Source organism: Bos indicus, chromosome 28 (assembly GCF_029378745.1).
Source record: "Bos indicus isolate NIAB-ARS_2022 breed Sahiwal x Tharparkar chromosome 28, NIAB-ARS_B.indTharparkar_mat_pri_1.0, whole genome shotgun sequence".
Lineage (NCBI taxonomy): Eukaryota > Metazoa > Chordata > Mammalia > Artiodactyla > Bovidae > Bos > Bos indicus.
In genome coordinates, this window is record NC_091787.1 from 29,550,585 (window position 1) to 29,575,001 (window position 24,417).

At 41.4% G+C, this 24,417-nt stretch overlaps 1 protein-coding gene across 13 annotated transcripts in view; it reads right to left on the bottom strand.

The window, feature by feature from the left end:
• Positions 1-136: 136 nt before the first annotated feature.
• USP54 (ubiquitin specific peptidase 54) overlaps positions 137-24,417 on the bottom strand; it is a 130,009-nt gene continuing 105,728 nt past the window's right edge. For 12 of the 13 annotated variants that reach the window (XM_070781921.1, XM_070781922.1, XM_070781914.1 and 9 more), the window contains 5 exons: positions 21,929-23,316; positions 7,522-7,640; positions 6,781-6,921; positions 3,127-3,313; positions 137-1,437 (listed from right to left, as the gene is read on the bottom strand). In XM_070781921.1, the coding sequence (XP_070638022.1) occupies positions 878-1,437; positions 3,127-3,313; positions 6,781-6,921; positions 7,522-7,640; positions 21,929-23,316 (2,395 nt within the window). In that variant the 3' untranslated portion in view covers positions 137-877. The remainder of the gene's footprint in view (positions 1,438-3,126; positions 3,314-6,780; positions 6,922-7,521; positions 7,641-21,928; positions 23,317-24,417) is intronic. The other variant, XM_070781926.1, reaches the window with a different exon arrangement.

Consider the following 24,417-nt stretch of genomic DNA (forward strand, 5'->3'; position numbering starts at 1 on the left):
TCCTCACTTTCACTCAGTCAAAAGCCATATACTGAGCCCCAGGCCACTGGGAATTGCTATTTCTTGCTTCCCCAGCCCAATACAAAAGAGCAAGAAAATATAAAAGGAATCAAATAGACAATTAAATGACAAGGAATTAAATAGAACTATCTTATAGATTTATTAATGAAAAATACTTTACAAAAACAGTATGTTTGGCCCTAAAATAGTTCAGCTGACTCTGAGGGTTTACAGCGGCGACTGAGCAAGTGGCAGTAATGGCTGTGCTGCTGAGGACAGGAGGGTATGTTAGTGTGCCTGACTCCCATTTGTTCTGAAGAGTAAATGTTATGTTGGCAGCCCCACATTCTAGGCCTAAGGTTTGGGGCTGAGGGAAGGCTGACAGTCCGGGCAGGTGGGCTAGCCTGAATGATGTGGTCAGGACCAAGACTACAGGGCTACATGTCCCGCCAAGGATGAGGGATGGAGAAGACAGAAGGTTGGATCATAGGGATAGGTGGATAAAACAAAGCATAGAAGTTGGTAATATAACAGGGAACAGAATATGAGGGCTTAGAGTATTCAAGAATAAAATGGTGACCCTAAGATCCTAATGAATGGTTGGTGTCCAGAGTAACATGGATTCATCTTTAAAGTGGATCAAATAAAACCCTAAACAGCAGCTGCTTCCTTTTGCTAGGTGAATGGAAATTGAAGTTTCAAATATTCCCTCAAAGAGCCAGGTCTCCTTAGGGGTTCCTGGCACCCCTGGGAGAAACTGCCAACTCTGTGTTGAGATAAGACTTGCACAACCCTGGCAGGGATGCAGGGTACCAATTCTGCTGCAGTACAGTTTAACAGAGAAAGCTGTGGCTCCAGGAGAGGAAAGGGGTGACCCTTACCACCTGCTGTGCTGCAGGGCTCTAGCCCTGATCTGTTCTCTGCTAGGGGCATCTGCTAGGACAAACAGAAACTCCTCTCTCCCTGTCCTCCTGTGCCTAGATGGCAGGGCATAACTGCTTTGCCTCCAGTCATCATCCGGGGGCATATCTACTCTTCGAGGACCAGGGGCTCGAAACCCTGGAACAGGACCTGAATTCCAAGCTGACCTCAGGGGTACACAAAGACTGCTTGATGGTGGCGACACAGGGTGAACAACAGGAGGGTGGGAGGGTGAATGGAAAAGATCCCCCCAGGACTGAGCATGAGGAACCTGAAGGCCCTGGTGTCTTTCTGGTAGCGTGGCAGTGTGGGTTAGCTGAGGCTTGCACCCTGGAGTAGTCAGGAATCTGGCCCCAACATGCTGGTTGGCCTCTGACCACAGTCCCCGGGAGGCATCTGTTCTGGAACGATGGGGGAGACTCCGGTAGTTCAAAGTCTTTCCTGTGTACTTGACCCCTTCGGAAGTTTCACCCCTGTCACACATAGCCAGAAACTGCTGGACACTCCTCGAAGTTCCTGGGGAGAGAAAAGAAACCCAAAGATTGAGCATCTTCAGTAAAACCATTATCCTTCCCAGAGGACCATTCCTGGCTGTTCCTTTCAACTCCCCGCCTCTTTAAAAACTTACAAATAAGGGAAAGAAGGAACCTAGCTTTGCTTTTAATGTCATTTAAAAAAATTCTTAATATACATTAAAATCAAGTCACTGCCAATCTGTGCAAATGAAACAGTCTCCTGGATGTTGCCATACTCCTATCTCACTGCATTATAATCTGTCCTCCAAAAGACAGACAGACAGACACAAACACACATACATGAATGGCTCTCTGATATTCCAAATATATGTTCTCTGTGATAATTTTACTCCTTAGAGCCACCACTCCAAAACATCACTCAGTTTTTAACATGGTACTTTCACTCCAGTTGAACTGTGTCTGCTTACATTCGTGTTCATTCTCCAAGATTTCTGCTTTTGTTTGCACTACTCCCACATACATAATGTAGAATGCCTTTTCTATACATTGATTCCCCTTTACTTAAAAGAAGCAAAATAACTAATTTTCCAAATGTCACTTCTAAACAGTACTTCTCATTTTTACTTTTTAAATTCCATCAATAGCTGTATTATACACACACACACACACACACACACACATATATATATATACCTGATTACTGAAACTTTGAGCTCTTTAAGAGCAGAGAACTGCCTTCTTTGTCCCATGTATTTACTGTAGTATTTGGTGCAGAACAAGTTGCAATAAATGCTGCCTTAATGATCAGATACTTCTAGTAACTCTCAAAGGATGCTGGTGACCTGGCAGCTCCACTGAGTAATAAGAAGTCCATTTATCCAGAAGCCCTGCTTATCTAAAGCTCCCTAAAATTTGGGCACAAATATCAACAGTACTACTCAGGTCTAAGAAGATTCTTTTCCCTGGGGATTTATACCCATAGACAAGTTTCTCAACTTTGGCACTACTGATATTTGGGGCTGATAATTCTTTGTCTTAGGAGTAGGGTAGGGGTGTGCAAGGAAACTTCTCTGTGCATTGCTAGATGTTTAGCAGCATCCCTGGCCTTTCTACCCAGTAGATGCCACTGGCACCTCCCCTTTCTCATTAAGAATCACTGCCTCAAATTGTAGATTTGGTCCATGAGGGGGAAAATGGAACAAATCTTGCTGTGGAGCGTCAAAGCAAGCCAGACGGATGCTGCCCACCTTCCCCAGGATTGTCTGGGTCTCTATACGTGGCATGGGTATTCTGTGCATGGGATCTTTCCAAGTCTGCCATTCACTACTCATCCTCCTAGACCATCCCTCAACTGAGACTTGGGATAAAAGGAGAGAAAAACAGCCGATAGAGATGATATTTCCTGTTTTGGGGGATCCTAAAGACTGGGTACTAATTCCCTGGGTCAGTTAAAATCATATCTTATCACAGCTGAAGCAGTTCATTTTCATGAGTAGTTAGATTCTGGGAGCTCTGGTCTAGACCCCATGTTGCCCAAGAAATGATTCAGTCATGATTCATCAAGATCAATGCTTGATCTTTAAAGCAATAATTCATTTCCCTTTACAACTCCACCTTAGGACCCTCCTTCCCCTTCCCCACCCCCCAACAGATGCACCGATTTGATTCTTCCAGGTCCCTGGAAAAGTACTACATTCCAGCACATAATATTAGATTTGGGGAGAGTTACCTGGGGGTCTATGGGGCTCCCCTGCCATGCTGGGCATCAAGACATCTGGGGACAGGAACTGTGGTTGGGGTGGGTAGAGTTGGGGACCAAGGAGAAATACAGGAGGGTCATGGATGACAGGGAGGGAAGAGGAGCTGGAACAACGATGCCGGGTTTCCAAAGGCTTTTTCCTCACGCTTGATGAATCCTTACAATGAGACAAGACAAAAAAAACATAGAGATGAGGATTAACACACAGCAGGCTATGGTTGGGTAAACACAGTGAGGGAAGCAGGGGGATATGGAAGGAACTAGAGTACAAACATTCCTTAACCTAGAGATGGACCCAATCTACTCGACACTCTTCCCATCAGCCCCTCTAGGAAACATCCTGACTGTGAAACATCCTCCACTATGAACTTAAGACACCAAAGTACAGTTCTCTTCTCTTAATATGTCTTCCTCATAACCCTCACTTTCCCAATCAAGGTCTTTAGCAAAGTCCTTAATGCTACTATCAAAATTAGAGAATGAGATAGAAATTTAAAAATAGAGAAGAGGGAAATTCCCTGGCTATCCAGTGGTAAGGACTGCAAGCTTTCACTGTCAAGGTTCAATCCCTGGTCAGGGGACTAAGATCCTGCAAGACGTGTGGTGTGGTTAAAAAAAAAAAAAATAACAGAAGCCTCTAAAAAAATTAATAAACGTGTAAAACAGAGAAGAAATGAGAGAGAAATTCAGAAAGCCAAAAAGATGGAAAAATTCTACACTCACTCTAAATATTGGGAACTAATATTTCCCTAAATATACAGTCAGATATTGGGAACTAATATCTCCCTAAATGTCCAGTCAGAAACTCTCTATTCCATCTCTCCTGTTACTGCTACACTCCAGTCTCCATTTTGGTGCTGCCTGTTAAGTCTGTACCCACTGTTGCTTATGACCTACTTTGTTCATTTGTCATTCACTTATGTGGCAAAGTCTCAGAAATATGTCTTTTAATATATGAGACACTAACATGTCCAAAACTGAACCAACATTCTTCCCAACTCCTCCCTCTGGTACTGTATTTTCTTAAGTCACCTAGACTCAAAATACTGACACTCCCCTTGATTTTGCACTTTTAATCCACAATTCCATTAGTTGCCTATGCCATATACTGTCATTTCTACCTACAGGTTTTATATTTAAAGTCAACTAGACCACTGCAGCAGCCTCCAATTTAGTCTTCCTATCTCCAGCCCACAGCCTCCTTTAGTGTGGCCTGCAAGTTCCATGTGATATGGCAAAGCTGATCTTTCTCCCTTTATCTCCTACCATTCCTGTGCCTTTTACACTCCAACCTTCGTAACGTTCTTCAAACCTACGAAGCTTATTCCACCTTAGGGCCTTTACACTTTGTGTTTCTGTTACTGGGAATGCTCTTCCCATGGCTTACACCTTCATATCACTGAGGTCTCTCATCACATGTTACTTTCTTAGAGCTGATTTTCCTCACTACTCTATCAAAACCAGCCCTGAGAATAACCACTATTACCTCTTTACCCCTTAGCCTCTTGCTTTGTTTTATTCTTTATCACACATTGTCTGGAGTTTACTTGTTTAATGTCTTTTCTCTCCTACTAGAATACATTTCTTTTCACTCCAGTGTCCCCATAACCTTGAACAGCTCCTGGAGGATTATTATAGGCACTTAATAAATAATATATTAAATAAAATAATCTATATGCCAGTGTATCTTATTTCTTTTTTGAAATTGTAAGATACTTTGTGCTGTTTCAGCAGTGTGTGCTCATAGCGCCTAACACAGCCTGGCACACGGTAGGCATTTACCAAGTAGCCTAAGGACCAGATGCCAGTCCTCTCTGCATCTCTATAGCCTCTTACCAAGTCTCCTTTTGGGGTTCTTCAAAAGAAGAACCTTAAATCTGATTCTCTTCAGAGATATGTCCTGGTTTTTTTTTTCCTCTTTTTGCGATTCTCTTCCTCTTTTCAGTGGCTATGATTCTCAAATCTAAATTTTAAGTTTATATGTCTCAGAATCAAAAGCCTACCAGATATCTATCTCCACTCAAGCTTAATACGTCCAGAATTGCACATATCTCGCCCCCCAAATATATTCCTGCTTTTCTTCCCTCAAATATTATCATCATCAACCCACAATTCCTAGATATCATCCTTGATTCTCTTTTCCCCATTTCCAGGCAAGTAGGCACCAAACATTTTAATTTCCTAGTTGACTCTCCAATATGTCCACATCTCTCTATTCTCCCAAACTCCTTACTATGGTTCATGAGATGACCCTTGTTTATAGTCTTAACAGTCTCACTTGTCAACATTCTCCATTTATCCCTCGCCAGACTCTAATCATACCACACCAAAAAGCTTTTTCTAACTCAGTTAATATCTGCTTCAGTCCCCTTTATCTGCTACATTCATTTTAATTCTCCAGGAAGACTTCCCTGATTCCTCAAGCCTGGTTTAGATATCCCCTCTATTTTGCTTCCATAGCATCAAATCCTATCATATTTATATTATAATTGTTTATCTGTCTCCTCCAGTAGACTGTAAAGTCAAGAGAGCAGGGACTGTATCTAGCTCACTCAACACCATTTTTCGGCACAATACCTAGAAGATAAGCTCAGAAAGCATTTGTTTAAAAGAATGAATCAATGAATCAATGAATGATACAGAAGTCAGGCCAAAAGGAAGCCAACTCTCCTAGGAAAATAACAACTTGCCATTAAAGGTATATGAGAACAAATGCTGGGCAGAAAAGACCACCTTTCCCAAAAAGAGTGGCCAACTGTTCAGAGCTATTTATAAATTTATGACAATAAACTGGAAAAAAATGACTACCTCTTGGGTAGTCACTGGGAAAGAAACTGGATCTGAAGAACTGGTGGAAGAGACTTAGTTTTCCTTTTTGTACTTTTCTATTTTTATACCACATATTTAAGACCTGTTTTTTAAAATTTTTATCAAACTGACATGGTGAGCAAGCTTCAATGTACTACTGGTGCTTTATATCCTGACCTATACTTTAATAAAATCTCAAGTTGCCTCAGGCAAGTGTATGAAATTCTCAAAAGGCACATTTTAGAAATCCAACCACTGAAACTATTTGAGTTTGCTGATCTCTGCTGACTTGGATATCCCTGTCCCTTTCATCTGTAGATTACTGCATTAATTCTATATGAAATGCCCCAAAGATGAGGACTTTAAATCATTTTCCTTCTGCTGCCAATGCATATGCTTCATTTCAGCTTGAAAGCCCACTGGACCCCACTGGGTCATTTTCTAGGATGGGGAAGAACAGGAAAAACAAGACGTCATCCCATCTCTTCTTTTTCCTTTGATTAGTGCAATGGATTCTGACCCAGTCAGCAGTCATGGCTCCTCAGAGACTCCTCTCAAGGCTTCTGGGACTCTTCTCATCCTGAGGAAGTCTACATTACACCTTCCAGAACTGCTACAGGGAAAGAACGTTCTTCTGGGCTCCAAGTGAATGTGTGACCAAAAAAAATAATGATTCCATGTCCTCATTTTTGCTGAGTGCACATGGCTTTCCCCAAATCACAACCTTCCATTTCTCTTGCCCCTTCACCCACAGTACATTTTTACCTAGCAAGAGAAAGAAGATGCTCTAAACAGACAGACCCTGATTCTACTTACAAAACTGTGGGACGAGACTGGGACCTCCTCCCTCTCTGAGACAACGGTGCCACTGAGACTGCGTGAGATGCGCCGAAAGTTCTCTGCACCATACTGATCATCCTCCCCACATTCCCGGCTGGGGCCTTGGCAAGGTGCGGCCTTCAAACACACAGACACACAGGCAGACACATAACATCAGACCTGTGGTTTTCCCACAGACTCTGTCCCGAGGGATATGGGAGAGAATAGGGTAAGTAGGACTCACTAGTAGAGATCTGAATTAGATATATTTGAAAGGTAGTAGCCATGTGGCCAGAGAAGGCAATGGCACCCCACTCCAGTACTCTTGCCTGGAAAATCCCATGGACGGAGGAGCCTGGTGGGCTGCAGTCCATGGGGTCGCTAAGAGTCGGACACGACTGAGCGACTTCCCTTTCACTTTTCACTTTCATGCATTGGAGAAGGAAATGGCAACCCACTCCAGTGTTCTTGACTGGAGAATCCCAGGGACGGAGGAGCCTGGTGGGCTGCTGTCTGTGGGGTTGCACAGAGTCGGACACGACTGAAGCAACTTAGCAGCAGCAGCCATGTGGCAACCTCCTCTCACTCAAAAGAAGCCCAATCATAGATCATGTTCTCTTCTAATAGCCCCACATTCCTATGCCCTGCCTTATCACCAACCCCGCCACTCATATCTCCCCGTAATTCTTTCCCAACACACCACCCCATGCCCAGAACTCTAGAACCTGAGGTGGCTACCTGAGAAGCAGACACTGAGTTGGCTTCATGGAGACTGTGCTCCATTTCTGCTGTTGGGGTCTTTGAGAGACCAAGGCCAGGGGCTGAGTGCAACCTCCTCCCTACACCATCTGCAGAGCCTGAGGAGGAAAACAAACATAAGTTGAACCCATCTCTTCTCCCAGAGTCTGCACTCAGCCTGCAACACAAAACTCTGGAGTTTTTGCTTCATTAAATAACAAATATTCATCTCTGAATTCAATGGAGGATGGATTCCTAGAATGTAGAAACAGGAGTTTCAGAATATGGATAGCTTCCCATAGGCCATAGGGATCTCAAATACAGGCCCTAGAGAAGGGGCTCTGTGGACACATAGCTAAATAGTAAATATAATCAGCTTTGCTGCTGTCAGATTTGGGTCCAAGACTTATAATAGATATAGAGGAAATTACCTGACACAGTAATTCTCTAGAGCATCTGCGATGACAAGGGAAATGTTGTCTCCAGTCTAGTTAGGAAATTATCATAGTAATCATATATTAAACCATCTCATTTTACAAAACAGGAAAATAAGTTCCAGAGTCTGACAAGTAGTAAGTAGTTTAACCAGGATTAAAACTCAAGTCTTTGGATGTTCACTTCCAATTATATACTATGAGCAGGAGCTCTTCAACATTTTATATGTGTAGTGTGGTCTTTTATTTCCTCATTAGCATCTCTCTAATCACTTACATTCTAAACAAATTCTAAATGTTTATCTCTTCCTAAAAATCTTGTGAGACTGTAAAGAGATGAGCTGCTCCAAACTGGATATGTGACTCCCAAGGGGCTTGCTCCAATACAACTAATTAAGCCTTCTGAAAGCGCACACACCCTTGACCTACATTTGATATATATGTCTATTGCCAATTCACATCTTGATTTGATATTTTGATTCTAATATGTATACCTAGCTAAAGCATGATATTGCTGATACTAAGCTAAAAGGCCAGTTATTTTTAATATTTTCTTGTGCTTAAATGCAGTGGTTCCAATACTACCTCTGATTCATCTAGAACTTTTTGAAAATACAGTTTTGTGTATCTCTCCACGGACATACTAAATCAGAATCTTTCTGGTTAGAGCCTGGGAATATTTATTTTTAAGAGATTTCCATAAAGAATGTGGGAGAATAGCCTTAAACATTGTTAGAGGAAATGTGAAATATTATAGTCTTCCTAATAAGCAATCTAGAGATAACCATTAAGATTGAAAATAGATTTACCCTCTTACCCTCTTGAGAATAAGAAGCAAAAATATCAGTTTATTGTGGCATTGTTTGACTAATAACTAGAAATAAAGTAATGCCTATCCACAGCAGAATGGCTAAATACTTTATAGTATCCTCAATATCAAATACTGTTCAGCCACTAAAAAAAAAAAAAAAAAAAAATTTAATTAAACTAGATGACTTAGAGGAATTTTCAAATATTTTCAAGTATTGAGTTAAAAGAAATCTGTAAAATAATCCCCAACAAAAAGACATGATATATATATATATACATCTGCATAGGATTACATGAACAGAAAAATACAGATATATGCACAGTAGATTATTGTCTGAGAAGGCTGAGGGCAGGGGTAAACAGTAGGGACTGATTTAAGGAAAGGAAAGAGAAATTTTCTATAATAAAAACATCAGGCATGTTATGATCCCATTTATATGAAACTATTCCTCTTTTTTTTTTTTTTTTTAAGCCATTTCTTCAGTGACTGTGATGGGCAGCCAGATTTAAGAATTATAGTTGTAATGGTTAGAGTTTGCTCAGTTGCTCAGTCGTGTACGACTCTCTGTGTCCCCACGGATTGTAGCCCACCAGGCTCCTCTATCCATGGGATTCTCCGGTCAAGAATACTGGAGGGGGTTGTCATTTCCTCCTCTAGGAGATCTTCCCAACCCAGGGATCAAACCCCTGTCTCCTGTGTCTCTTGCACTGGCAGGCGGATTCTTTACCACTGAGCCACCTGGGAAGCCCAGGAGCACACTGATAAGGCAAGGTGAGCTTTTTGACTAAGAACGGCTCCATGTTATTCATGGCCAAGCACTGATAAAATCCTTCATCAGACTGAACTCCTTACTTGCCTTCTGCTTCACTGATATATAAAGAACTGTTGGACAGAACCTGGATCCGCTTATTCGCAGACACTTTTGCTTCATTTTTCAACCAAGTGACCTTAATAGGAACTTCTCCATGAGCCTGGCAATCTAAGAATCTAGAATTTGGAATTGCTCTAATCAAATGATTCCCATCTAGCGAACGAGGTAGCCACTGGAATCTCCTGAAGAGACTAAACACTGATTCCTTTAAAGACATTTAAACAGAGGTGAAGGTGGCCTCCGTAAGGGGTACTGTTGAGGGCACTTCTGGCTTTGATAGAAAGCAGAATTAAGGTGCCCCTTCATGGATCACAGCCTTGTCATAGTGAAGGGGCCTGCGTAATAACACAATGAAGCTATGAGCCATGCTGTGCAGGGCGACCCAAGACGGACAGGTCATAGTGGAGAGTTCTGATAAAACGTGGTCCACAGGAGGAGGCAATGGCAAACCACTCCAGTATTCTTGCCTCTGTTGCTGCTGCTGCTGCTGCTAAGTCGCTTCAGTCGTGTCAGACTCTGTGCGACCCCACAGACAGCAGCCCACCAGGCTCTGCCATCCCTGGGATTCTCCAGGCAAGAACACTGGAGTGGGTTGCCATTTCCTTCTCCAATGCATGAAAGTGAAAAGTGAAGTCACTCAGTCGTGTCTGACTCTTCGCGACCCCATGGACTGGAGCCTACCAGCCTTCTCCGTCCATGGGATTTTCTGGGAAGAGTACTGGAGTGGGTTGCCATAGCCTTCTCCGATTCTTGCCTCTAGAACCCCACGAACGGCATGAGAAGGCAAAAAGATTATGAAACCGGAAGATGAGCCTTCCAGGTCAGAAGGTGTCCAATAAGGTACTGGGAAGGAGCAGAGAGAAAGCTCCAGAAAGAATGAAGAGGCTGGGCCAAAGCCGGAATGACACTCAGTTGTGGGTGTGTCTGGTAGTGAAAAGTTGTAAAGTCTAATGCTGTCAAGAACAATATTGCAAAAGAACCTGGACTATTAGGTCCATGAATCAAGGTAAACTGGATGTGGTCAAGTAGGAGATAGCAAGAGTAAACATCGACATCTTAGAAATCAGTGAACTAAAATGGAAAGGAATGGACAAATTTAATTCAGATGACCATTGTATCTACTATTGTGAGCAAGAATCCCTTAGAAGAAATGGAGTAGCCCTCATAGTCAACAAAAGAGACCAAAAAGCAGTTCTTGGGTGCAATCTCAAAAACGACAGAATGATCTCAGTTCATTTCAAGGCATATCATTCAACATCATAGTAATCAAAGTCTATGCCCAACCACTAATGCCGAAGAAGGTGAAGTTGAACAGTTCTGTCAAGACCTACAAGACCTTCTAGCACTAACACCAAAAGGATGTCCTTTACATCACAGGGGATTGGAATGCAAAAGTAGGAAGTCAAACGATACCTGGAAGACCAGGCAAGTTTGGCCATGGAATACAAAATGAACCAGGCCAAAGGCTAACAGAGTTCTGTCAGGAGAAGCATTGGTCATAACAAACACTCTTCCAACAATACAAGAGATGACTCTACACATGGATATCACCAGATGGTCAATATCAAAATCAGATTGATTGTAATTCTTTGCAGCTATAGATGGAGAAGCTCTATATAGTCAGCAAAAATAAGACCTGGAGTTGACTGTGCCTCACATCACAAGCTCCTTACTGCAAAATTCAGACTTAACCTGAACAAACTAGGGAAAACCACTAGGCCATTCAGGTATGACCTAAAGCAAATCCCTTATGGTTATAAAGTAGAGGTGATAAACAGATTCGAGGGCTTAGATCTAGCAGACAGAGTGCCTGAAGAACTATGGACGGAGGTTCATAACACTGTATAGGAGGCAGTGACCAAAATCATCCTAAATAAAAAGAAATTCAAGAAGGCTAAGTGGTTGTCTGAGGAGGCTTTACAAATAGCTGAGAAACGAGCAGCGAAAGGCAAGGGAGAAAGGGAAAGATATACCCAACTGAAGGCAGAGTTCCAGAGAACAGCAAGGAGAGATAAGAAGGACTTCTTAAAAGAACAGTGCAAAGAAATAGAGGAAAACAATAGAATGGAAAAGACTACAGATCTTCTCCAGAAAACTGGAGATACCAAGGGAACATTTCATGCAAAGATGGGCAAAATAAAGGACAGAATGGCAAGGACCTAAAAGAAGCAGAAGAGATTAAGAAGAGCTAGCAAGAATACACAGAAGAACCATACAAAAGAAGTCTTAATGACCCGGATAACCACGATAGTGTGGTTACTTACCTAGAGCCAGACATTCTGGAGTGTGAAGTCAAGTGGGCCTTAGGAAGCATTACTATGAACAAAGCTAGAGGAGGTGACAGAATTCCAGTTGAGCTATTTAAAATGCTAAAAGATGATTCTGTTAAAGTGCAATACTCAATATGTCAGCAAATTTGGTAAACTCAGCAGTGGCTACAGGACTGGAAAAGGTCAGTTTTCATCCCAGTTCCAAAGAAGGGCAAAGCCAAAGATTGTTCAAACTACCATACAATCATGCTCATTTCACATGCTGGAAAGGTAACACTCAAAATCCTTCAAGCTAGGCTTCAGTAGCTTGTGAACTAAGAACTTCCGGATGTACAAGCTGGATTTAGAAAAGGCAGAGGAACCAGAGATCAAATTGTCAACATCTGTTGGATCATAGAAAAAGCAAGGGAATTTCAAAAGAAAATCTGCTTCATTGACTACACTAAAGCCTTTTAACTGTGTAGATCACAACAGACTATGGAAAATTCTTAAAGAGGTGTAAATACCAGAACATGTTACTTGTCTCCTGAGAAACCTGTGTGTGGGTCAAGAAGCAACAGTTAGAACCGGACATGGAACAACCAACTGACTCAAAATTGGGAAAGGAGTACATCAAGGCTGTATATTGTCACCCTGCTTATTATAACTTATATGCAGAGTACCTCATGTGAAATGCCAAGCTGGATGAATCACAGGCTGGAATCAAGATTGCTGGGAGAAATACCAACAACCTCAGATACGCCGATGATACCACTTTAATGGCAGAAAGTGAAGAGGAACTGAGAGCTTCTTGATGAGGTTGAAAGAAGAGTGGAAAAGCTGGCTTAAAACTCAACATTCAGTATGGCAAAATCAATACAGTATTGTAAACTAATTAGCTTTTAATTAAAATAAATAAATTTAAATTTTAAAAAATTAAAACCTTCTGCACAACAAAGGAAACTATAAGCAAGGTGAAAAGACAGCCTTCAGAATGGGAGAAAATAATAGCAAATGAAGCAACTGACAAACAACTAATCTCAAAAATATACAGGCAACTCCTGCAGAAAAATAAATGACCCAATCAAAAAATGGGCCAAAGAACTAAACAGACATATCTCCAAAGAAGACATACAGATGGCTAACACACACATGAAAAGATGCTCAACATCACTCATTATCAGAGAAATGCAAATCAAAACCACAATGAGGTACCATTTCACGCCAGTCAGAATGGGTGCGATCCAAAAGTCTATAAGCAATAAATGCTGGAGAGGGTGTGGAGAAAAGGGAACCCTCTTACACTATTGCTGGGAATGCAAACAAGTACAGCCACTATGGAGAACAGTGTGGAGATTCCTTAAAAAACTGGAAATAGAACTGCCTTATGACCCAGCAATCTCACTGCTGGGCATACAGACCGAGGAAACCAGAATTGAAAGAGACATGTGTACCCCAATGTTCATCACAGCACTGTTTACAATAGCCAGGACATGGAAGCAACCTAGATGTCCATCAGCAGACAAATGGATAAGAAAGCTGTGGTATATATATACAATGGACTATTACGCAGCCATTAAAAAGAATACATTTGAATCAGTTCAAATCCGTTATAATGAGGTGGATGAAACTGGAGCCTACTATACAGAGTGAAGTAAGCCAGAAAGAAAAACACCAATACGGTATACTAACACATATATATGGAATTTAGAAAGTTGGTAATGATAATCCTGTATGCGAGACAGCAAAAGAGACACAGATGTATAGAACAGTCTTTTGGACTCTGTGGGAGAGGGAGAGGGTGAGATGATTTGGGAGAATGGCATTGAAACATGTATATTATCATATATGAAACGAATCGCCAATCTAGGTTCAACGCATGATACAGGATGCTTGGGGCTGGTGCATGGGATGACCCAGAGGGATGGTATGGGGAGGGAGGAGGGAGGCGGGTTCAGGATGGGGAACATGTGTACACCTGTGGCAGATTTATGTTGATGTATGGCAAAACTAATACAATATTTTAAAGTAATTAGCCTCCAATTAAAATAAATAAATTTATATTAAAAAAAAACTCAACATTCAGAAAACTAAGATCATGGCATCTGGTTCCATCACTTAATGGCAAACAGATGGGGAAAAAGTGAAAACAGTGATAGATTTTATTCTCTTGGGCTCCAAAACCACTGGAGATGGTGACTGCAGCCACAAAATTAAAAGACATTAGGTCCTTGGAAGGAAAGCTATGACAAACCTAGAGAGTGTATTAAAAAGCAGAGACATCACTTTGCAGACAAAGGTCTGTCTAGTCAAAGCTATGGCTTTTCCATTAGTCATATATGGATGTGAGAGTTGGACCATAAAGAAGGCTGAGCACCAAAGAATTGATGCTTTCAAATTGTGGTGTCGGAGAACACTCTTGAGAGTCCCTTGGATAGCAAGGAGACTAAACCAGTCAATCCTAAAGGAGATCAGTCCTGAATGTTCATTGGAAGGACTGATGCTGGAGCTGAAGCTTCAATACTTTGGCCACCTGATGTGAAGAGCAGACTCATTAGAAAAGACCTTGATGCTGGGAAAGATTGAAGGCAGGAGAAGGGGACGACAGAGGATGAGATGGTTGGATGGCATCACCATTACTGAACATGGGTTTGAGTAAACTCTGGGAGATAGTGAAGGACAGGGAAGCCTGGCATTCTGCAGTGCATTGGTTGCAAAGAGTCAGACAGAACTTAGAGACTGAACAACTGTGAAAAGACATTTGTGGGAAAACTAGAAAAAAAATGAATACTGGCTAGTTACTATATTATATAATTTCTACTATATTATATTAAGAAATTATTGTTAATTTTTTAGGTATAATAGTATCATAGTTCTGCTTTTAAAGGGGGGCTTCCCTGGTGGCTCGGTGGTGAAGAATTCGTCTGCCATTGCAGGGGACACAGATTCACTCTCTGATCCAGGAAGATCCCACATGCTGCGGAGCAACTAACCCCGTGCACCACAACAATTGAGCCTGTGCCCTAGAGCCTGGGACCCGCAACCACTGAACCCTGCTCACCCTATAGCTCACACGCTGTAACAAGAGTAGTTACCACAATGAGAAACCTGGGCACTGCAACTAAAGAAAAGCCCCTGCAGCAACAAAGACCCAGCATAGGCAAAAAAAAGAAGGAAAAAAAAAAAAATTCCAGTGGGGAAGGGAAAGGGGAAGAGGGCTGCTAAATCAAAATAAGCCACATGTTGATAATTGGCCAAGATAATCACCATGGAAGTTAGTGATAAGTACAAAGGGGGTGATCATAATACTTTATTGTTGTTTTTCAGTCGCTCAGTGGTGTCCGACTCTTTGCAACCCCATGGACTGCAGCACACCAGGCTTTCCTGTCCTTCACAATCTCCCAGGGCTTGCTGAAACTCATGTCCATTGAGTTGGTTATGTTATCCAACCATCTCATCCTCTGTCATCCCCTCTTCCTCCTGCCTTCAATCTTTCCCAGCATCAGGGTCTTTTCTAATAAATCTGTTTTTTGCATCAGGTGGCCTAAGTATTGGAGTTTTAGCTTCAGCATCAGTCCTTCCAATAAACACCCAGGACTGATCTCCTTTAGGATGGACTGGTTGGATCTCCTTGCAGTCCAAGGGACCCTCAAGAGTCTTCTCCAACACCACAGTTCAAAAGCATCAATTCTTTGGCGTTCAGCTTTCTTCACAGTCCAACTCTCACATTCATACATGACCACTGGAAAAACCATAACCTTGACTAGACAGATTAGAGGTTTACTGACACCTTTTTAGGGTACTGAAAAACACTTTAAAACTGATTGTGGTGAAGGGTGGATGACTATGAATATACTAAAAAACCATTGAACTGTATACTTTAAATAGGTGAGCTGTCCACTCTGTAAATTATATATCAATAAAGCTTTTTTTAAAGTAGTAAGTCAGAGAAAGACAAAAAACATACAATCACACTTAGATGTGGGGGTCTTATAAGAATTAAACTCATAGAAACAGAATACAATGATAGTTGCCAAGAGCTAGGGGTTAGGGGAAATATAGAGATACTGGTCAAAGGGTACACATTTCCAATTATAAGATGAATAAGTTCTGAGAATCCTAATGGATAGCATGGTGACTATAGTTAACTATGTTGTGTTATTATATACCTGAAAGTTGCTAAGATGGTAGATCTTAATTAAATATTGTCACCACACACACACACACAACAGTAATTAGGTATGGTGATGGTTTTGTTCACTATCTTTATTGTGGTAACCACTTTGCAACATATACATGTATCAACCATCACACTGTATACTTTAAACTTACAGTGTTACTTATCAACTATAGATATAAATCTGGAGGTAATTTGGTGCTTAATAAATGCTTTCAAATAAAAGAGGGCTCCCCTAAAATATATTCTATCATATATGGACCCTAACCAGCATTTTCCTTCTCGATTGCCTTCCTTCATCTACTTCTCAATTTATTCCACTGATCTCTTCTTTATTTTGTCATGTTAGTTCTGAAAGACTCGATTGAAAAGAGACTAACCAAAATACAGCGTACTTTGGTTTGACAAGTTACTTTCAGGACTGATTCACCAAATGGATTTTAAAAATGTTTTCTTTCACTACCAAGTACAAATTAAAGGTTGGTAGGTATGCTTTCATACTGCCTTCAGAAGTATAATCTTCCTGAGTTTATCAGTATGTATCAAGAGATTTTTTTAAAGTTTACAACTTTCAACTAGTTATTATCCTTCTAAAAGCTTATTCTAAGGAGTTTATCAGAAATGTGGCCAAACTCTTAAGTATAAAGATACTTATCACAGTGCTATATTACCAAAAAATTGGAAGTATTCAACCAAAGTAGAGTGGTTGACTATATTATGGTACATTGATGTGAAGCATATGATAGTCATTAAAAGTAGTTTTTTCCAAAGGGAAAATGCTTATGGATATAAGAAAATCATGGGACTAAACTGTATCCATATTTTACAATGATTCTACTTTCGGTAAAAACAATACAAATACATATATAGTATATATACATAAAAAACAAAACCAGCAGCAACATGGCTGGACCTATAGATTATATTCAGTGAAGTAAATCAGAGAAAGACAAATATACATCACTTACACGTGAAATCAAAAAAGATGATACAAATGAACTTATTTATAAAACGGAAATTGACTCACAGACATAGAAACCAAACTTATGGTTATCAAAGAGGAAAGAGGGGAAGGGATAAACTGGGAGTTTGGGATTAACATATATATACTATTCAAGCTGGTTTTAGAAAAGGCAGAGGAACCAGAGATCAAATTGCCAACATCCGCTGGATCATCGAAAAAGCAAGAGAGTTCCAGAAAAACATCTATTTCTGCTTTATTGACTATGCCAAAGCCTCTGACTGTGTGGATCACAATAAACTGTGGAAAGTTCTGAAAGAGATGGGAATACCAGATGACCTGATCTGCCTCTTGAGAAACCTATATGCAGGTCAGGAAGCAACAGTTAGAACTGGACATGGACTGGATGCTTGGGGCTGGTGCGCTGGGACGACCCAGAGGGATGGTATGGGGAGGGAGGAGGGAGGAGGGTTCAGGATGGGGAACACATGTATACCTGTGGCGGATTCATTTTGATATTTGGCAAAACTAATACAATTATGTAAAGTTTAAAAATAAAATAAAATTTTAAAAAATTAAAAAAAAAAAAAAAAAAAAGAACTGGACATGGAACAACAGACTGGTTCCAAATAGGAAAAGGAATACGTCAAGGCTGTATATCATCACCCTGCTTATTTAACTTAAATGCAGAGTACATCATGAGAAACGCTGGGCTGGAAGAAGCACAAGCTGGAATCAAGACTTCTGGGAGAAATATCAATAACCTCAGATATGCAGATGACACCACCCTTATGGCAGAAAGTGAAGAGGAATTCAAAAGCCTCTTGATGAAAGTGAAAGAGGACAGTGAAAAAGTTGGCTTAAAGCTCAGCATTCAGAAAACGAAGATCATGGCACCTGGTCCCATCACTTCATGGGAAATAGATGAGGAAACAGTGGAAACACTGTCAGACTTTATTTTTCTGGGCTCCAAAATCACTGCAGATGGTGATTACAGCCATGGAATTAAAAGACACTTACTCCTTGGAAGGAAAGTTATGACCAACCTAGATGGCATATTGAAAAGCAGAGACATTATTACTTTGTCAACAAAGGTCCGTCTAGTCAAGGCTATGGTTTTTCCAGTGGTCATGTATGGATGTGAGAGTTGGACTGTGAAGAAAGCTGAGCGCCGAAGAACTGATGGTTTTGAACTGTGGTGTTGGAGAAGACTCTTGAGAGTCCCTTGGACTGCAAGAGATCCAACCAGTCCATTCTGAAGGGGATCAGTCCTGGGATTTCTTTGGAAGGAATGATGCTAAAGCTGAAACTCCAGTACTTTGGCCACCTCATGCGAAGAGTTGACTCATTGGAAAAGACTCTGATGCTGGGAGGGATTGGGGGCAGGAGGAGAAGGGGACGACAGAGGATGAGATGGCTGGATGGCATCACTGACTCGATGGACGTGAGTCTGAGTGAACTCTGGGAGTTGGTGATGGACAGGGAGGCCTGGCGTGCTGCGATTCATGGGGTCGCGAAGAGTCGGACATGACTCAGCAACTGAACTGAACTGAACTGATACAGAAAATACATAAACAAGGACCTATTGCATAGCACAGGTAATAGTCAATATTTTGTAATAGCCCATACTGGAAAAAATATGAAAAACAATACACACACACACGTATATATATATTAACGTACATATGTATACAATGGCTCAGCAGTAAAGAATCAGCCTGCAGTGTAGGAGAAGCAGGTTTCATTACTGGGTCAGGAGGATCCCCTGGAGGAGGAAATGGCAACTCACTCCAGTATTCTTGTCTGAAAAATTCCATGGACAGGGGAGCTTGACGGGCTATAGTCCAAGGAGTCACAAAGAGTTGGACATAACTAAGCAAGCATGCATATATATATATATATATATATATACACGCATACATACATTATATATATTAATATATGAACTGAATCACTTTGCTGTATACTATATATCTAAAACTAATACAACTCTGTAAATCAACCATACTTCAATTTTTTAAAAAAAAGTGTATCAACCAGGGCTGGAACACAACCCAAAGCCAGAAGTAAACTCATGAAATTACTGAGTGGGATTATCAATTTTTCCTACTTTCAGTTTAGTTCAGTTCAGTTCAGTCGCTCACTCGTGTCCAACTCTTTGTGACCCCATGAATCGCAGCACGCTAGGCCTCCCTGTCCATCACCAACTCCTGGAGTTCACTCAGACTCATGTCCATCGAGTCAGTGATGCCATCCAGCCATCTCATCCTCTGTCGTCCCCTTCTCCTCCTGCCCCCAATCCCTCCCAGCATCAGAGTCTTTCCCAATGAGTCAACTCTTCTCGTGAGGTGGCCAAAGTATTGGAGCTTCAGCTTTACCATCATTCCTTCCAAAGAAATCCCAGGACTGATCCCCTTCAGAATGGACTGGTTGGATCTCTTGCAGTCCAAGGGACTCTCAAGAGTCTTCTCCAACACCACAGTTCAAAAGCATCAATTCTTCGGTGCTCAGCTTTCTTCACAGTCCAACTCTCACATCCATACATGACTACTGGAAAAACCATAGCCTTGACTAGACGGACCTTTGTTGGCAAAGTAATGTCTCTGCTTTTCAATATGCCATCTAGGTTGGTCATAACTTTCCTTCCAAGGAGTAAGTGTCTTTTAATTCCATGGCTGCAATCACCATCTGCAGTGATTTAAATAAAGTCTGACACTGTTTCCACTGTTTCCTCATCTATTTCCCATGAAGTGATGGGACCAGATGCCATGATCTTCATTTTCTGAATGCTGAGCTTTAAGCCAACTTTTTCACTGTCCTCTTTCACTTCCACCAAGAAGCTTTTTAGTTCCTCTTCACTTTCTGCCTTAAGGGTGTTGTCATCTGCATATCTGAGGTTATTGATATTTCTCTTGGCAATCTTGATTCCCATCTTGTGCTTCTTCCAGCCCAGCATTTCTCATGATGTACTCTGCATTTAAGTTAAATAAGCAGGGTGATGATATACAGCCTTGATGTACTCCTTTTCCTATTTGGAACCAGTCTGTTGTTCCATGTCCAGTTCTAACTGTTGCTTCCTGACCTGCATGTAGGTTTCTCAAGAGGTAGGTCAGGTGGTCTGGTATTCCCATCTCTTTCAGAACTTTCCACAGTTTATTGTGATCCACACAGTCAGAGGCTTTGGCATAGTCAATAAAGCAGAAATAGATGTTTTTCTGGAACTCTCTTGCTTTTTCCATGATCCAGCCTGTAGAGTTGCAAAGAGTTGGACACACTGAAGCGACTTAGCATGCACCCCAAATAGCAACAATTTTTTTTTTTTTACTATAGATACTTTTGAAAATATATACAAAGTCTTTTTCAAAAGTATCTATAGTAAAAAAAAAAAAAAATTGTTGCTATTTGGGGTGCATGCTAAGTCGCTTCAGTGTGTCCAACTCTTTGCAACTCTACAGACTGTAGCCGGCCAGTCTCCTCTGTTCATGAGATTCTCCACCTAAGAATACTGGAGTGGGTTGCCATGCCCTCTTCCAGGGGATCTTCCTGACCCAGGGATTGAACCCATGTCTCTTACATCTCCTGCCTTGGCAGGAGGGTTCTTTACCACTAGCGCTACCTGGGAAGCCCACTGTTTGGGTTAACATATGGACTTTTTGTTTTGTTTGTACTATAATGTTTGACATTCAATTGCTTAGTTCAATTTTAGTCACAATATATTTTTTATATGTGTTTCTTATTCTTAAAACACTTCACATTTGTATATTCTTTCTCTGTTACATTAGACAGGATCTAACTGAGGCAAACTCCAACTTTTCCTTTTTCTTTAGAATCTTCCCATACTGCTCTGTCCTATGTATCTAAGGATCATAAAAATGTTATTGCAAAGTCTAGAGTGAAGATCCTAAGAAAAACATATTTTAATATCAAATCTTATATTTATGTGGTGACCCCCACTCTGACACTACTGGAAACATAGAAGATTCTGAATAAACACTTGTTTGGCTGTAATTAAATGTTGGTTGGCAGCATGCAAAGAATCTATACCACCTGAACTGAAGATACATTTCTCTAAATCAATTTCACAGAATCATACGTATCATTTTAAGAGTTGCAAAGTATCTTTAAAAGAAAATCACTGAACCAATTTTCTTATAGATAAAATCTTAGATATTAAATGACTTATCCAAATTTATACTGACAGTTAATGATGGAGACAGGATGATAGTTCAGGCTTTGGAGTTCTTAAGTATATCAATCCTAAATTATAAATATCCTTTATGTCTTCAGTTTATAGAACTATGTGCATGCTTTGCATTTAACATTAGACTTCACTCTTCACACAATATAATCTCACAAAGAGTCAGTAAACAGGTACCCTACAAGCTTACCTCCTTGAAAATTCTAAACCTGGTAGTTCCAGAATGGATGAGGGAAGGTCTTGATATAACTGGTTCAGTACAATCTGGAAATGCTACACTGGAGACCTGGCTCAGTGTGGACATCCTTGTGGCAAGCTGGATCTTGCCATCAGTTCAGTTCCTAAGCCATTGAAGGATGACTTACCCACTCAGCCTCCCCTGTCTCATGCTGAATCACTCTCAAAGGCCCAAGAACCACTCCTTAGCATATATACTGCAGCCGCCCTGGACATACAGTCATTGGTCTCTTTCTTTAGAAGGAGGGAACTAGCCTGTGAGTGATGATTCTGCCCCCATCTCTTCTCTAGCCAGGAAAATGTCTAGCTCTTATCATGAAGTCGTTATAAATAAAGTCAGAAATTCTGCTGCTGCCACCTAAGCTGAGGATATTATTTAGATAGAACACCATCCCCCCTTCTGATCTTATCCTCCTGCCTTCAGCTTTTCTGTGTCCCCCACACCTCCTGCCCCTGGTTGCATTCTTACCTGTTTGGCTCAGCGGGTTCCAGGCTACTTCCTGCTGCCCACATCCAGAACAGCCAGATTGAGAAACCTGAAGACTGGCTTGGTAGAGAGACTCCAATTCTGAGGTCTCCTGCTCTGTGTCCTGGTTCCAATGTGGATGCAAAATGATGTGGTTTCTTTCTGGATAGGTTACACAGGTATGGGAATCATGAGGGGAGGACTTCATTCCTGGCCCAGGGACCCCATGTTTAAGCTGAGAATCACAGAGCCTTGTGACATTCACCCAAGAATCCGAAGGCAAGGAAGTGCCCGAGTCGACGCTGCTGCCCAGCTCCTTAGGCCCAGCATCTCTCACTTGAGACGGTTTCCCGTGGTAAATACCTGACTCTGCCAACCGGGGCTGTCCTCCCCTAGAAGCTTCACCATTAGGCGGCCCAGAGTTCGTGGCAAGAGAAGGATGATTAGCAGGCTCTTCCCAGGAAGGCAGTTTGTTCCTACCATCCAAAGAGGGTTGTTGTTTTGCCCAAGACCAGTGGCCTTTCCCTTGACTCTGTGGGAAAGGAGGCTTACAGTCGGAAGGTGGAGAGTCCTTCCTTAGACTGTTTGGCAAACTTCTATCCTGGGCACCTGTACCATCCCTGGTGGAGGCTCCGTGCATCCTCTGGAACTGCTCTGCCAAAGAGCGGACAAGCCCCTTGGTGGTAGGAAACTCTGGCATAGAGGGCTCCTCGCTGCCTCGATCCATATTTGAAGTCAATGGAATTTTGAAGTTTTGGGTTTGGAGGCATTGGTTAGTTTTCTGTACAGTATTAGAGGAGTGAAGCACAGATGAGGAAGGAGCAGGTTTTATGGGGTGGCAGGCCCTGTACAGAGAAAGGCTAGGCTGAGCTGCTGAATTTGAAGGACCACAGCCTAGACTGTGTGCCTCTCCTCTCTCAGAGGTGGCTATTATTCCAATTGGCTGTGGCCAAGGCATCACCTGGGACGAGTCAGCAGGATCCCTCTTTTCTCGGAATAGCTGTTCTCGATCAGTGTCTCTTCCTTCTCGTTGGGGGGACCTGGCGCAGCTGCTGCTTTCACCCCTGCAGCTTTGCAGCTCATCCTCTGATTCCCAACCATGATGAGAACTCTTCTCAGGTCTCCCTGGTGTTTTAGGTAAGCCCTGCCTGTGGAACACAGAGGGGTCAATACTGTCCACCTCAACAGAAGTAAGAAGGTTCGAGGCAGACCCACTGGGGGAATTGTGCTGTGGAGCAGACAGGGAGGATGACTCTGGGAATAATGGCGAGTGTGGCTCATGGCAGGAAGCAGGTGAGTAAATGAAAGTACTGGCCCCAAACTCCGTATTCGTGTAGGGTTCCAGTTGGGCCTCCTGGCTTAACAATACTTGGAGCGGGATAGGCTGTTCACTGAAATAAATAAAGAGAGCCAGTCATAAGCTGTCTTAATTGACAAGATTACTTACAAAAAGAACTGTTCATCTGGTTCCCATTTCTAGCTATTCACAGAGGGAATGTGAAAAGAAATAGAAAGACAAGCATAAGTAGAGTCAACAGATTGGAGGTTCACAAGAGAAGGCATGTGGTCAGCTCATACCCAAGTAACGGGTAATATTAATTCTCTTTATTAAATATCCTCATCAAAGTTGTACACAGTAATAGTAAGCAAAGCTCTTGCCAATATTCTTCATTACCTGTAAAGTCCCATTCCAATCATCCTCTACTTAAAAATTCAAAACCAAAAATTTCTAGTCCCACATGCAGATGACAAGAAAAGGTAAGCAAAGCCTAGAGATCACTCATACCTAGGGTCCTGAGAGGCAGATCAGCCAAAAGAACCAGAAGGCCATATTTACAGAGTACAGGATGACTTGGGCTCCTGGCATTAATAGAAAGATCAACCATTTCAAGTGTATTCTTATAATCTGGATTTGATCGTGTTTATTCACTGAGACGCTTCCCCAGAGTAACAAATGGTGACTCTCTTGAGATCTGGGAGTGGGAGTAGGGATTAAATGCATTTAATTGGTTTCTTACTAATTGTTTTATATTTCTGATCTGAAAATCTCATTAGAAGCACTTAGATATAACCTTAATTACTCACATATATCAAGTGGCCTTAAGATTTCTGAAAAGAGTTTAGCTCCCTCAATTGCTTACATTCAAATATATCTCTGATCAGATTCTCAAATCAGCATTCAACTAGTAGAGTAAACAATAGGAGAAAAGAAGAAAATGGAAGATCCTAGCTAGGAGCATTAAATTTCAATGATAATATACTATAAACTTTTGTGGATATATTAATTCTATTACCCTTATAACACTGTGAAGAATATATTACTTATAAGGGAAACCTAATGGAGTCCAAAAGACCTGGATTTGAAATTCCATGCTTCTACCACTTACTAACTGAGTAATCCTGGGTATCATACTTAGTTAATCCTCTCTGAGCCTGAGTTTCCTTATTTATAAACCATTGCTAAATAGTAATCCCTGTCTCCTAAGGTTATT